Source organism: Aspergillus sclerotioniger (assembly GCF_003184525.1).
Source record: "Aspergillus sclerotioniger CBS 115572 chromosome Unknown BO94scaffold_6, whole genome shotgun sequence".
Lineage (NCBI taxonomy): Eukaryota > Fungi > Ascomycota > Eurotiomycetes > Eurotiales > Aspergillaceae > Aspergillus > Aspergillus sclerotioniger.
This window is the reverse complement of record NW_020290996.1, coordinates 670,831-684,398: the sequence shown is the minus strand read 5'-3', so window position 1 is coordinate 684,398 and position 13,568 is coordinate 670,831. Positions and strand designations below refer to the sequence as shown.

General features: G+C 51.7%; 9 protein-coding genes across 9 annotated transcripts; 3 read left to right on the top strand and 6 right to left on the bottom strand.

The window, feature by feature from the left end:
* Window positions 1–89: 89 nt before the first annotated feature.
* Window positions 90–1,245, top strand: BO94DRAFT_459383 (protein N-lysine methyltransferase family protein; the record flags this gene model as incomplete). The annotated part of the gene is made up of 2 exons (XM_025607838.1): window positions 90–577; window positions 636–1,245. 2 exons carry the CDS (start codon window positions 90–92, stop codon window positions 1,243–1,245), a joined length of 1,098 nt encoding a protein of 365 aa, XP_025470366.1.
* Window positions 1,246–1,706: 461 nt separating this feature from the next.
* BO94DRAFT_532539 (alpha/beta-hydrolase) lies at window positions 1,707–3,091 on the bottom strand. Its single transcript, XM_025611137.1, has one exon. It carries the CDS (start codon window positions 2,997–2,999, stop codon window positions 1,905–1,907), a length of 1,095 nt encoding a protein of 364 aa, XP_025470365.1. The 5' UTR covers window positions 3,000–3,091; the 3' UTR covers window positions 1,707–1,904.
* A 296-nt stretch (window positions 3,092–3,387) lies between these two features.
* BO94DRAFT_582982 (uncharacterized protein) lies at window positions 3,388–4,826 on the bottom strand (the record flags this gene model as incomplete). Its single annotated transcript, XM_025615520.1, has 2 exons — window positions 3,388–4,350; window positions 4,407–4,826. 2 exons carry the CDS (start codon window positions 4,824–4,826, stop codon window positions 3,388–3,390), a joined length of 1,383 nt encoding a protein of 460 aa, XP_025470364.1.
* A 269-nt stretch (window positions 4,827–5,095) lies between these two features.
* Window positions 5,096–6,188, top strand: BO94DRAFT_511296 (putative 2-hydroxychromene-2-carboxylate isomerase). The gene is made up of 4 exons (XM_025609760.1): window positions 5,096–5,329; window positions 5,385–5,484; window positions 5,546–5,829; window positions 5,884–6,188. Exons 1-4 carry the CDS (start codon window positions 5,255–5,257, stop codon window positions 6,085–6,087), a joined length of 663 nt encoding a protein of 220 aa, XP_025470363.1. The 5' UTR covers window positions 5,096–5,254; the 3' UTR covers window positions 6,088–6,188.
* On the bottom strand, window positions 6,129–7,027 carry BO94DRAFT_621977 (uncharacterized protein). The gene is made up of 2 exons (XM_025617036.1): window positions 6,466–7,027; window positions 6,129–6,396 (listed from the first exon to the last, which is right to left on the bottom strand). Exons 1-2 carry the CDS (start codon window positions 6,827–6,829, stop codon window positions 6,272–6,274), a joined length of 489 nt encoding a protein of 162 aa, XP_025470362.1. The 5' UTR covers window positions 6,830–7,027; the 3' UTR covers window positions 6,129–6,271.
* A 275-nt stretch (window positions 7,028–7,302) lies between these two features.
* Window positions 7,303–8,820, top strand: BO94DRAFT_532535 (GTP-binding protein). Its single transcript, XM_025611136.1, has one exon. The coding sequence runs from the start codon at window positions 7,506–7,508 to the stop codon at window positions 8,649–8,651; it is 1,146 nt and encodes a 381-aa protein (XP_025470361.1). The 5' UTR covers window positions 7,303–7,505; the 3' UTR covers window positions 8,652–8,820.
* A 19-nt stretch (window positions 8,821–8,839) lies between these two features.
* On the bottom strand, window positions 8,840–10,656 carry BO94DRAFT_347222 (type III PLP-dependent enzyme). The gene is made up of 2 exons (XM_025607081.1): window positions 10,083–10,656; window positions 8,840–10,022 (listed from the first exon to the last, which is right to left on the bottom strand). The coding sequence occupies exons 1-2, from the start codon at window positions 10,390–10,392 to the stop codon at window positions 8,974–8,976; spliced, it is 1,359 nt and encodes a 452-aa protein (XP_025470360.1). The 5' UTR covers window positions 10,393–10,656; the 3' UTR covers window positions 8,840–8,973.
* On the bottom strand, window positions 10,619–11,777 carry BO94DRAFT_347197 (uncharacterized protein). The gene has a single exon (XM_025607080.1). The coding sequence runs from the start codon at window positions 11,318–11,320 to the stop codon at window positions 10,730–10,732; it is 591 nt and encodes a 196-aa protein (XP_025470359.1). The 5' UTR covers window positions 11,321–11,777; the 3' UTR covers window positions 10,619–10,729.
* Window positions 11,778–12,526: 749 nt separating this feature from the next.
* BO94DRAFT_532533 (uncharacterized protein) lies at window positions 12,527–12,966 on the bottom strand. The gene has a single exon (XM_025611135.1). It carries the CDS (start codon window positions 12,924–12,926, stop codon window positions 12,768–12,770), a length of 159 nt encoding a protein of 52 aa, XP_025470358.1. The 5' UTR covers window positions 12,927–12,966; the 3' UTR covers window positions 12,527–12,767.
* Between the last annotated feature and the right edge of the window lie 602 nt (window positions 12,967–13,568).

The window sequence follows — 13,568 nt, the reverse complement described above, 5'->3', positions numbered from 1 at the left end:
AATCTACTGCTTTCATTCAATCAATCACTCCGGAGTATTGTTTCAATCTTCAGATATCCCATTGTTGCTAGTAATTGGCTGTATCTATCATGGTCTACTACATTCGTTTTCTCAAGACCCCCAGGTTCCAGAAGCAGAAACCCGGGTCGATATCCGTCTCCGCTCTGATCTGCATTACCACCGACCTGGGGGACGCATTTCTTGCACAGGATGTGGATTTACTCATAACGCTGGGCCTCAATGACTCTGATAAAATCCTATACCAAGAGCCACTAAGCTGGAAGGCTGGCAAGCGCGAACTTCCGATACTGCTTGGGCCCTTCTCTGCCAATATCTTTCAGCAAACGATCGTCCTAGGCGTTGCTGCCACAGATTCGCAGAAGCGGCGGTCACCCTCACCAGACCGTTTGCTGGGCAATTCCAGTCTTCCTTTAGTCATGTCTGCCTGGAGCGCACCATTTGGCGGGTCATCATCCTCGGTCGCCGAGAAGCTTGTTGAGAGACGCTTTGGACCCAAGGATCGCCTAGGCCTGAGGATCTGGGAGGAGACTGGGAACAGTATCGCCCGGCATATCTGGTGAGGCATCTTCCTCGCGAACAGGATTATCATCACTAATCTAACCTAACAATTTCAGGGATGCAGCGGTGGCTTCAGTCATATACCTTGAGCAGATAGTTACGGGAGACCCTGCGGTATCTGCACCATTGTTGCAAGAGCTTCTACGAGGCGAGCGCAGCTCTCCTCTCCATGTCCTTGAACTAGGATCAGGATGTGGCATTGTTGGAATTGCCCTTGCAGAGCTTCTCCCTCAGTGTTCTGTGGTACTCACTGACTTGCCCGAGGTGGAGGAGATCGTAACGCAGAACATAGCGGTCGCGAGACCGGCTAATTCCTCTGAACTCGAATTTTGCACACTTGACTGGGACGATGAGCTCCCAGCAGACCTATGTGGAAGCTCGATAGACCTGGTTCTCGTCTCAGATTGTACTTACAATGCAGACAGCTTACCGGCCCTGGTTTCAGTACTAAGCCGCTTAGTGCAAATGTCGCCATATGCTATCATTCTGGTGGCATTGAAGAGACGCCATGAGAGCGAGTCTGTTTTCTTTGACCTGATGCAGTCTGCCGGGCTCCACAACCTGCACCTGGACCAAAAACAGCTTCCATCACAGCATGATCAGTTCGACCAGATCGAACTGCGTTGTTATGGACGAAAGGAAAGAAGTGTGCAACCAGATCAATAGGTGGTTGCGAACATAATACTCCTAATCTAGCCAATACCAGACAAGCATGGAGACAGCCAGTAGCAAGTACCTGCACCCTTCTCGAGGTTGAGCTTTTGCTGCGAGAACAAAAGAGTGCAGATGACCACCAGTTCCCAAGGCAATCAAAGCCTGGTAAAACACAACATGGTTCGTCATGCACATTCTTCGTTAACCTTCGTGTGCTCTTTGTGGACTGCTCTCCTTTATTGCATGGATTCTGCGTAAAGGGCTAATGTCTGATGTCCGTGCATAGGCTGCAGGCTTCTCTATATCATTACTCAGCTACATTTGATATCTGAAGGCTTAAAATGCAAGTTCCCTAGCGGCATATGTACCTCGCCACATCTCAGGATGACGAAACTTCCCAGCCCCAGGCTCGACGGTTTACGCCAGAGACCAAGTGCCTAGACTGATTCAGCTAGGCACAAAGCTACTATCGCCTAGACAAATACGATGTCAGTATCAAACATGCGGGGTGGAGCACCCTGCCATGGTCGTGGCTAGCGGCCCCATCATCCCTCGGTATATATCAATAACAGGCGAAAAAAACAAAAGAGAAAGAGATGAAAGAGACGAAAGAGACGAAAGACATCTTATATACCTACTCCACGGAATAAACTCCATATATAACCCTACCGTCAAATATTCCCTACCACTCTCTTCAAGAATAATCTCGTCTGCTCGATCGCCTCTTCCGCTTCGTTCACAAACCCAAGAACCACCCCAGCCGCGAAAATATCATGCGGCGCGTCCCTGACTTCGCACATCTCAATCTCATTCCCTAGCCCTTTCATCTGCTCCACAAATCTCACATGATCCTCATGGATCACCTCCGCCATGCCCGTCTGCACAAACAGCGGCGTCTTAACCTGAAACTCCCTCCCCAACGGACTCAAAAACCGATGTCCCCTCTCCCATCCAACAGGCGTGAATCGTCTCACCCCCCAAGCCACCAAGTTCCCAGTCAGATAATCATTCCTCCGACAGGGATGCGCGTCGACCTTCCGCGCCGCCTGATCCGTCAAATCCAACCACGGGCTCCACAACAACCCCGCCCCAGGCAATGGTAACCCCGCATCTACTTCCTCGGTCAGATACCTCAGCATCGCAAGGACCAGATTACCCCCGGCCGAGTCCCCGGAAAGAATGACATTCTCGGAGGTCACGCCCAACGTATCCAGGAGATATACATAGGCTGCAATCCCGTCTTGAAGGGCTGCAGGGAAGGAGGCGTTCTCTTCCACGGAGAGACGGTACTGTGGTTGCAGGACGGGAAGGTTCGTATGTTGGCTGAGGATTCGAGGGCCCCAACCATTTTGTTTGCGGCGCGCACCACCCAGGACGTAGGCACCTCCATGGAAGTGGAGAATTACGCAGTTGGGGGGCTTGGATGGGAGGGCAGGGTACCAGACCGCGCCGATGGGGTTGGGACGGATGGATGGCACGCTGCGGAGGATGCCGCGGTCGAGGGCTGGGCGGTTGGAGGGTGGATCGATGACTACGAAGCGCTGCCCTTCACGGCCGGGGGTGAGGGTTTTCGGGGTACGGTATTCCACTGCTGTTGCGTAGTTCCACCAGATGGCGAAGATCTTTAAGCCGACAGCTCGACGGTAGGTCCATGCCGGATGGGGACGGGTGACTTTGGGGATGTAGTAGACCAAGATGCCGAGGATGCGGAAAGGGAGAGTAGTGAGGGTAAAGGTGGTGTAGAGGATGGCTCGCAACGACGGCATGGCGAGAGAGGCTGACGGTTTACAGTCAAGAGTGAATCCGATTCCATGTTGAAGTGTGGACTTATCTACTAAGTACTTGACTACATCAGGGAAGTGAGCAGAGGTGAAGGACAACGGGCGGGGAAGCCGCGTGTCATCCAAGGGGGCTTGCATTCGGGCCGATGTGGCCTGCAGGCATCTGTCTAGTGTCTCCCTCGCCGGTCTCCCTCTCACGCGCTCCCCTTCATTCCTCCCTTGCACCCCTTTCACCTCGGCAGTGTCCAGTACAAGCTTGTGCAATTTAATGTGCGCCAATCATAATATGCCCATACTTGCTATCACTGATATCAATGTCGCTAACAGTACAAACCTGATGAAGTATGAAGCAACTGTTTAGTGAACCCCTGGCCTATCGGGCAATCCGAATGAGGTCCCTCAGCCTCGGGCTTTTTGAAGAATTACGCCGCTGCGTGTCTGAATGACGCTGCGTTGCGCCTGATTCTTGACGCCCATCACGATATACCGGTAAAAGAGAGAATCTGTTCTCCGCGTTCCCCAGCACAGGTGTTTTATTATCGCTCCAAAGCTTCCGGAGTGACATCCGATTTCCTAAGCGCTGCAGCCGACGACTCCCTCGATCGGTCAAGCTAGAAAGCACGTTCTCCAGAGAAGGAGAGTCTGCCAACACATGATCGGCATCGCTACCTTCCAAAGAGATGCGGTTGAAAGCATCATATACCACCTCTGGAAATGGAATGTGACGTCTGTTTCCGCGGTAGATCTGTTTGCCATCGCAAAGGCTATAAGAGCGTGGGGGAGGCATAACCGGCAGCCCGTTCCCCGGATATCTAGGTTCATCGGTCTCGCAACAAGCGTAACTGATACATCTCTGATTGAATGCGCTGAAATTTGCTGCTAATGTCACTGCGCAGAGTGGCAGGAAAGCTAGTCGCACAGGCTCAACTGCCGTCAATGTCTCACCGAAAGGTCTCTCGGGCTGAGCTGACGAAGCATTGGCACACAGAGCCCACAGATCTGCATACATCCTACAGACAACGAAGATATCTCCGCTGACAAGTTCGAATTCGTCGGACCGTAGTTTGTCGTGGTCGGACAAGGTATACGCAGGATCAACGCAGATCACTAGGGAGCCTTCATGGATGGCCCACTTTTCATCCAGCCCTAATCGTATATCCTTATAAGATTGTAACCGCGCAGCGGAGCCCATCCCATCCTGATGAAGAGAGCTTTGCAATAGCACCCGACTCGGACATGGTTTTGCCGAAGAGACTCGCCGATCCGATAAAGCATATCTCTTGGCCGAGCTTAACTGTTTCCATGCGTTGGACCTGTCTTGAGTTGTCCAGTCGTGCTTTGAAGATAAGCACGGATCCACGCAACGTACACCTGCAGATGATGGGAACTCACCATTATGACGGTGTCCTGATTAAATTGAGACATGTTGGTTTCTGTGCCAGGTACAGTGCTTGCTAATGCAGCTGTGGTGTCACAGCAGTCCACGATGCAGGAATATGCATCGTCCTGCATTTGACTATCGTCAGCATCGCAGTCACTGCACATTTCTCCCGAGCAACAACTACTGCTGCTCCCAGAGACACTCGACGGAATCCTTGTCTGACGTGCGGGACACCACACAGGAGGCCGATGATAGTAGATGGCATGGCGGCGCTTTTTCGTTATCGAATCTTGGAGGTACTCTGAATCGGACAGGTCAAAGTCATAGACCGACTCCTCTGAGCTTTTGAGGGTTGAGAAGGGTACTAGAAAAACATTCCCGTCGGCCTTAGAAAGTCTGTCTCGGTTGGCAAACGAGCCCACGCTAAGCATGTTGTACATAGCCATCTATGGTGTAAATATGCAAGTACTATGCAGTTTGGCCAGATACAACGAGATGCTACGGAGTACGGTCTGGTCGATCTGCCAGAAGCAAGCCACTAAAGTACAGCAGCATCGTAGCTGCCCAATGGAGAGAGGGCCGTTGAGGCAGGCACGAATGTTGCATAGCTGCATAGCCAACGATGACGTCCTGAGACCGAGGGGTTGAGAAATCAAGTGCGATAAACAGCCAACATCCGAGCACCTCGGCTGACGATGCTGACTCATCCGGTCAAGGAGTCTACCAGGTTTGGGACGCATTCGTGCAACCTTCAAGTCTCCTTTTGTTCTAGTCCGTAGTGTGTGGTTTGTTGGCTGGCTTCAGCTTTGATTGTCATACCGCTTGTCTCGCTTTCCTCGTCGTCCCCGTCCCGAAAGTCATGGCTGTGCCTCGCATTAACGTATATCTGGACGTTGTCAGTCCATTTGGCTACATTGCCTTCAGCGTACTGAAAGTGAGTACAGCATCCAGCCATTCAAGAGTCTATCACCTAGTCTAACAGGATCAAGAACTCGCCCGTCTTTGCCAAATGCAATATCACTTATGTCCCCATCTTTCTGGGTGGTCTCATGCATGCGTGCCAGAACACTGCCCCTATAAATATTACGAGTGGGCGAGACCTTGTAGACTGGAGTACGTTCTATAACTAACCCTATTCAATTGCATATAGATAAGAATACTTGGATCGACAAGGAACGCACTCGGTGGGCTCGTTACTTCTCTGTTCCGATAGTCCAGACGACCCCTGAAGGATTTCCCCCACGGACTTTGGCCACCCAACGTGCTCTCTGTGCGATTTCTCAGAAGTCTCCAGATAAGCTTGTATCGGCATTCGAAGCGCTCTATCGCTCGTTCTGGGTGGAGGGGAATCCTAACATTGCCCAGCCTGAATGCTTCGGTCCAGTGCTTGAAAGGGTGCTCGGAAAGAGCGAAACACAGACGATCATGGAAGCCGTACGCTATTTGCAGTCTATGCCCCTTATTTCGTATATGCTAATAGCATGACAGATGAATCATGCAGAGATCAAGGCAATCTTGACTGCAAACACCAACCGAGCGTTCAACATTGGCGCATTTGGCATACCGTGGTTCGAGTGCACAAACACCAAGGGTGAAACCGAGGGTTTCTGGGGAGTTGATCATCTGGGACAAGTCGCCGACTTTTTGGGATTGGACATTAAGCTGGACAGGGGCTTTCGAGCTGTTTTGTGAGCGTGCGACATTTACAACAATTCAATTACCCATCTTTTGTTCGAGCAAGCCTTTACAGAGTTATTTTCGGCATCATAAATATCAAAGCTACTAACCCATAGACCAAAAGAGATATATCCCTTCTGTCTACTAGGCGTAGAAAGTCGAAGATGTCCCAACAATAAATATTAGTTGTATCTGAAAATCACACATTCTTCTTAATATGTGCAGGATCACTTCTATGCCTCTCCTGTAGAAACTGAACAATCTTCTCCCTCTCCAAATTCTCAATGCAACGAATTTCCTCCGGATCGGTCGCCTCAACAACATCTACCCTTTCATCAGCACACCCAAACAAAACCAAACATCCAAACAAAACCAAGAGAACATTTCACCAACCTTCACCCCCACCACCATCCCCATCCCCCTCCCCATAATCCCCTTCCCCACCCCCGGTCAACGACCGTACATGATTCCACGTACTATTAAGAAAATCCCCCGGGGTGACATCCCGAAACACAGTTTTCATCTCGCCAAACGAGCTCTGCGCATTCAACATCGAGTCTTCTGAATGATCGGTCCGTGGCTCCTGATATCCCATCTCCCGTGCGGTTTCTCGTGCGGTATCGTCGACGGTTTTCATGATGACATTTTCTTTTTTCTTTTTGTAGGCTTGGTGGTTGCTTGTTGAAGGAGTTTGAATGCAGGGAGGTAAGGTAGAGGTGTCAGGAGATATAGTTTCACCCGGGCCGATGGATGACATCAAGCGGGTGGGATGATATCATCGTTGTCAGCCTTGTGGATCCCCATCATCCCTGCGGACATTTTGGGCCGGGAGCGTTGAATGGTCTGTACTTGGGGGTTCAGCCTTACTGGGCGGTTGGTTCCTTGATGGGTTGGGTTGGTTGGTTGGTAGGTAGGGGGGTGGTTGGTTTCCGTGGGAGGGGAGAGGGGGATGGTATGTAGGGAGGTTGTGTTCGGGTAGGTGGGTGTTCTGATGCTATCTATTTTATGTACCTACCTGAATACTATGGACATTAGGCATGAACTACCTATACCTTGGGATACAATTCGAAGACTATCCCATGATCTCATGAGAAATGATGTCTAATATGACTCCAACCCCACGCCAGACTGTTAGGGTTCACCCCGATCGGGGCTAGCGGGCCCCTCTGCTCCCCCTCCATCCGCCGACAATTCTTCAGTTGCTCCTCCAACTCCGACATTACTCCACCACTCCACCTCACCTCACCACCGCATCCATCCACTGCATTCTATCTCCCTCCGGTCCTTCTTTTGACCTGTACAACATAGATTTTAGATTTCTATTCCCTCACATACACCTTGCATAGACACCACCACCACCACAACGACACCAACCCCACATAATTCCATCCCCATAAATCCACCCCCCAAATCCAACGACCAACGAAACCAAAATGGCACCAACCCCCATAACAATCCTAACCGGCTTCCTCGGCTCCGGCAAAACCACCCTCCTCCTAAACCTCATCCCCCAACTCCCCCCCACCTACCGCCTCGCGCTATTGAAAAACGAATTCGGCGACGTCGCAATCGACTCCCAACTCGCCACGACGTCCTCTATCAGCGGCGTCCGGGAACTCCTCAACGGATGCATCTGCTGCAACCTCGTCGGACAACTCAGCGATGCGCTATTCCAACTTCTCGAGACCGTTTCCCCAGACCGAATTGTGATCGAGACCTCGGGGTCTGCGTTCCCAGCTACGTTGGCGATGGAGGTTAATCGGCTTGCGCGGGAGCATCCGGGGACGTTTGTCCTTGATGGGGTGATCAGCGTGATTGATGTGGAGAATTGGGAGGGGTATGAGGATACGAGTTACACGGCGAAGTTGCAGGCTAGGTATACGGATTTGATTGTGTTTAATAAGTGGGAGGCGGCTGGGGAGATGAGGTTTGATGTTTGCTTGGATCGGGTGGGTGATTTGGAGGTGGAGACGCCGTGGGTTAAGTCGGATAAGGGGAGGGTGGAGATGGGGGTGTTGTTGGGGATTGATGGGGCGTTGGTGGCGAAGGAGGGAGGGGTGGAGTTGCTTGGGGAGGAGCATGAGCATGAGCATAAACACGGGGATGGGCATGGACATGAGCATGGACATCAGTCCGAGGTGGAGGTGTTGTCGGTTACGTTGAAGGGGCCTGTTGGGAGTGAAGGGCCGGTGGTGGATACCAAGGCGTTGGTGGAGAAGTTGTTGCGCGCGGCGTCCAAGGAGGAGGTGTATCGGATTAAGGGCGTCATGCGGTGTTCGACTGCCGAGCCGCCTGCTGCCTCGGAGGAGGAGCAGTCGGTGGTGGGTACGGATGCTGGTGTGGATGGGGAAGGCCGAGCGACGAAGCACTTTATCTTGAATTGGGCCTTTGGGCGTTGGACGTTCACTGCGTCGGATGCGGTGGCGGAGAGTTTGGACCCTGGGGTAGCGGCGAGGATCACCCTCATTCTGGCCCGGTATGAGTCTGGCAAGTGGAAGAAGAGGCTGGAGGCCGGGGGCCTGGTTCAGGTGGGAGAGGGGTGTGAGGGAACCGAATTGGTGGTGGAGAGGCTGGTATAGAGGTCTCTGGTTCTAGATTTGGGGCAGGATGCTTGGAGCTGGCTCTGCATCTGATGACTTGCTGCATGTTAGACGCATATTGATGATGATGCTGGAATGATAAGAGTTGGTAGATAGACATAGATAGACAAAACATTACACAGTAGAACAAACAAAGGCTATATGACACTAAATTCACCACTAATTGGGCTGCATTCAGCCCCGACATCTACTCTATCAAGACAAAGACACAAACATTTATTACCAAACCAGGTCAGATGACCTGAGTATCAATAAGCGATATCTAAGTACCAAAAACAACCAAAATCAACAAATAATAAATCTAGTACTCGAGGAGCGCGGAAGCCCCGGCTTCGCTAGAGATGTAAATCACCTCATGGTTATCCGAGAAGCCGTTGAAGCGGGTCGCGCTACATTTGGTATAGGCTCCCATCTCCTCAAAGTAGAGCCAGTCTCCAACCGCCAGCAGAGCCGGCAGCTGGATACGCTTGGAGATCACATCAATGCCGTCGCAGGTCGGCCCCCAGATGGAGTACGTAATACCCCCCGAAGTCGCAGCATAAGGGGAGTTGGCGGCCGACGCGCACGTAAGGACCTGGGCCACGGGATGCTGGTGGTCGAAGATGATGTTGGAGAAGTTTCCATACACCCCGTCGTTGAGGTACAGCATGTAGGCGTCATTGGTCGGGTCCTCCGGGTCCCGCACGTCACGCCGAGCGATGACGTTAGCTGCCAGAGTGAACGCGCTGGCAACGTAGTAGCGGCCCGGTTCCGCAATGACCCGGATGTTGGGCGGGAAATAGGTATCCAAAGCCTCACTGAGCACGCAGGCGAATTTCTCAAACGTATCCTGAGAGAATCCTCCTCCGACATCCAAAGTGTGGAGCTCGTGGCCAATCTCCGCCGCTTGATCGAACACCAGGCGTGCGTCCTGCACGGCTTTCAAGAAAGCCTTAGGATCCTCGGCGCCGGAACCAACATGGAAACTCACGCCGACGACCTTCAACTCGAGCTGGTACGCCAGTTCAAGGAGTTGACGAGCCACGTCCATAGAAGCGCCGAACTTCATACTGAATTGGCACATGCTGTTCGAATCATCCGTGAGGATGCGCAGGTAGAGCTCAGCCTCCGGGTAGTTGGCCTTGATCTTGTACAGCTCGTCGGCGTTGTCAAAGGTCATCTGCTTGACGCCCACCTGGGCGGCGTAGCGCAGATAGGACTTGGTCTTGCAGGGCTGCGCGTAGATGATGCGGCTCGGGTCGATGCCTGTCTCGAGAGCCAGGTCGATCTCCGCCTTGGACGCACAGTCGAAGCCATTTCCGAGTTTGGCCATGAGGCGCAGGATCTCCGGATCCGGGTTGCACTTGACCGCTGTTCATTCAATGTTAGTCACCGCTCCGTGATATCAGCTGGTGAAATACGAATCCTTACCGTAGAAAGGTCGAACTCGGCTCAAGTTCATTTTCCAGCGCAGATGCTGGCGGTAAATCTCGCCCATATCCGCCACATAAAACGGATCCTCTGCCCCAGGCGCGCAGCAGTCCACATTCACCTCCGCTGCACGCTTCTTCAAGATGTCCAAGACCAATTCCTTGGCAGCCAACCTGGATTGCGAAATATCGTCCCCTCCATTATTGCTGAATTGACCATGATCCCAATTGAGATTATAGTCGTGTTTCTCCGAATAGAATTTCGGAGTGCATACTTCAGCAGGTACACAAGCAGTCGGTGCCATAACCATGCGCGCTGCGACGGAGCACGGGATAGGACTTTAGAAGAAGAAGTAGAGAAAAAGAAGAATCGAGTAACGCGACTGCGTGTTAAGGAGGGCGAAAAGATTCGCAACCGAAGTTGACTGGACCAAGCCTCCTAGACCCTTCCTCCTTGAGAGGAAGAACCTTCAGAGAAGTCCTATGCGGCAGCTCAAGAAAAGATGGGGAAGGTTCCGAGGGCGTCAGGTCGTTAAAAAAGGGCGCACCGGACGACACAGGAAACGAGACCAGCAGGAGGGGGAATGTTGTTAAGAGTGTCGCGGAGACGTCTCGGAGATACAATGTGACGAAGAACGAGATGCGAGGCTACGTGAGCCGTGGTGACCGGGAGCCTTTGGAACTGGTGGATTCCAAAGGCCTAGAAAATGCGACGTGGAAGTTGAATGAGGGGAAAAAAAAGGTTTTTCCCAAGAAGGAGAAATCTGACGCGAGCAGCCAACGGATCAGCAAGCTTGTATGACAGCTCCAACGAGAAACGACAGGGATGCGAGATTTAATTTCTGGGCCGGGGGGGTCCAAGTGGGAGGAGGAGGGAAAGGTGCGGTGCAGAGTTTTAACGACTCGACCGGTGGACGCGGAGGTTAGGGCAAAGGGCACGGCGTCAGGCAGACACCCGACGATCTCGATGAATCGAAAATACGAGGAATCCCGGAGGTGTGCAGGAAACCCGGCAAGGAACGCGCGAGGGTGGACAGGGGACTTACCGCAATGGCTGGACGTGGAAGGACGATGCTGCAGCAGGAGAGTCGAGGAGGAAAAAGCAGAGGAAGAGAGGCCGAAAGAGCAAGAGTGGTTCTCGTGGGGGCGCTTACGGCATCTCCCGATCGCGCTGCCCCTCCCCGTCACTGCCCGTATTGTACACAGTATCTTACCTCCACCTCTACCTCGCTTGCCCATGCCCGTCCCCCTCGCCGGCAACGTACCCCAGCCTGCATCTCGGCCCTCCGCACAGTATGGTTACTCCTCCCGTTCACGCAAGTAATTGGGTTGACGTGGTCTCATGGTTGCTGCCTGTCTGCGTTCCGTGGGAATCTGGCAGATCCCGTGCCTGGTTATTCGGCCTGACGACCCCCAATTTTTCCCTCACTTCCAATAGATCAGTCCCTGAAGATCCGTCGTCCGAATCTTAGGGCGTCCAGGCACTCTAGTGGACCTGACATTTGAGTCATTGAGCGACTTTCTACCTAAAACACATGCTTCTCGGCATGGTTGGCTGCTCCTCCGCCCCCCCCAGGATGCGTCATTTGTCCGAGATACTCTCCCCGCCACGGGATAGGGGAGGCAGGCTAGTGCCCCTTGGCTGTGAACAAGGATCCAGGCAATTCCCTCTGACGGGCTAGAAATTGAACCGGCTATTGGTGTACGGTGTAGGCACGGAGTAGACTGTTCCTGGTTTGCCACTGAAGCCTGTTCCTTGGAAGGTGCGGCATGACGCGCGCTGCCGCACTTCTTAGATGCGTCTTATTTAGCCGCCCAACCATTGGTTCAGAAAGCTTGACCGCCGTGTCTCATGGACGGGCAGTATGAAAACCCCACCTCGGGCGGTGGGAGACCCTGATCGGCAATATATGCCACGTGATCTTTATCCTATTTGCACCACCAGAGCAACGGCTTCAAGATGTGTGGCTAACTGTCCAAGGAATAAGTTTTGGTCTTTTTGGAAATTGTTGATAAACTCCGGCTCAGGTTTCTGAGCTCCTTACAAGCCAACTGCTATGCGACATCATTGCGGTTCAAGTCATGGATTGCCGACCGATATATATCTCAGCTAACAAGAACTACAAATGTACACCAGGTGGCGGGCCCTTGTATGACTTTCTTAGCTTTGGGGGGCTATAGTAAGAGCAGACAATATGAAAATTGGAATCTGAAAACATACAACATATCAAAGGTTGACTGGAAGATGAATTTAATGATGATACTCATGGATTCCGACTGGTATGATGACTCTTGCGGAACAAGATTATTTCAAAAAGGTGGAGGGGCAAAGCTATAGAAATCGTAGATATAGGCAACATAAGCAAAGATAACGTGACTAAATCACATGATGTGAAAGCAGTAATACAAAGTGGACGAATGAATTGCATTGCAGGATCGAAGGAATATAATCAGGCAGTATTCCAAACACCAAACCCAACTAGATCATGCGAGAAACTAGTAAGCCACAGAAACAAAGGTCAACTCCAGTCAAAAACAGAACGGTGCATCAAAATCATAACCATCAATGTCATAAATCATCGCAGAATCTCATGAAGCATCACGGCATGCATAACGGACATGTCTAGCGCCGTACTGTGCGCCAGTTCCATCCATACCTTATTCTGACGGATCCAGCCGACCAGAATCAACCTAAAAAGGGCCAGCGAACCTTGCTCGGGTCGGATTGGACTCCACCACGCTTGTGAGATGAAATAGCAGAGCTATCTGCTTGTTTCTTCGTCGATGGATTGAAAAAGGCGCTAGCGTTATAGTTCTCGGGGCGCTTGCCCTTATCCCGATTCATATCAGGATGGAGATTCTCCTTGCGATCATGTTTGTTCCAGGAAGTCGATTTTGTAGACATTGGTGAGTTGAATGTCATTGTCTGTTGACGGTCGATCAGTGGACTCCTCTCTTCACGCTTGCGGAATAATGCGTTTGAACGTTTCAACCCTGCACTCACCGCGGGATTTGTATTGAATCCGGGGCCGGTATTGGTGTTAAATTGGCTTTGAGATGGCATGGACAATCAGTGGGGTTGGCTTGTAATGGTCGTTAGAGGGTAAGGGCAAGGCTCAAGGAATGGCTGTATGAGGGTAAGAGGGATGGATGTGAAAACAGTATCTGAAAAGGAGTGATTATGATTTATGAGAAGAAGAACCCCATTGAAGAGGATTGGGCATGTTTTTATGTTGCTTGCTAACCAGCTTGCACGATGCACAAACAAAGAGCTGACCGGCAATGTTTCAGTGGATGGCAGCTTCTTTGTTTGGACCGGGTATTGCACGCAAACATGGCATTCTTTACAAACAGACATATAGTCATCTTAGATGGTAACGCTTGATGGAAAGGTCAGGCGTGAGAGTAATACCATGATGTTAATCCTGGACTGGTGTAACTTCGACCTGTGGTTACAACGGATCATGTTTCGATGGCATCACCTGAT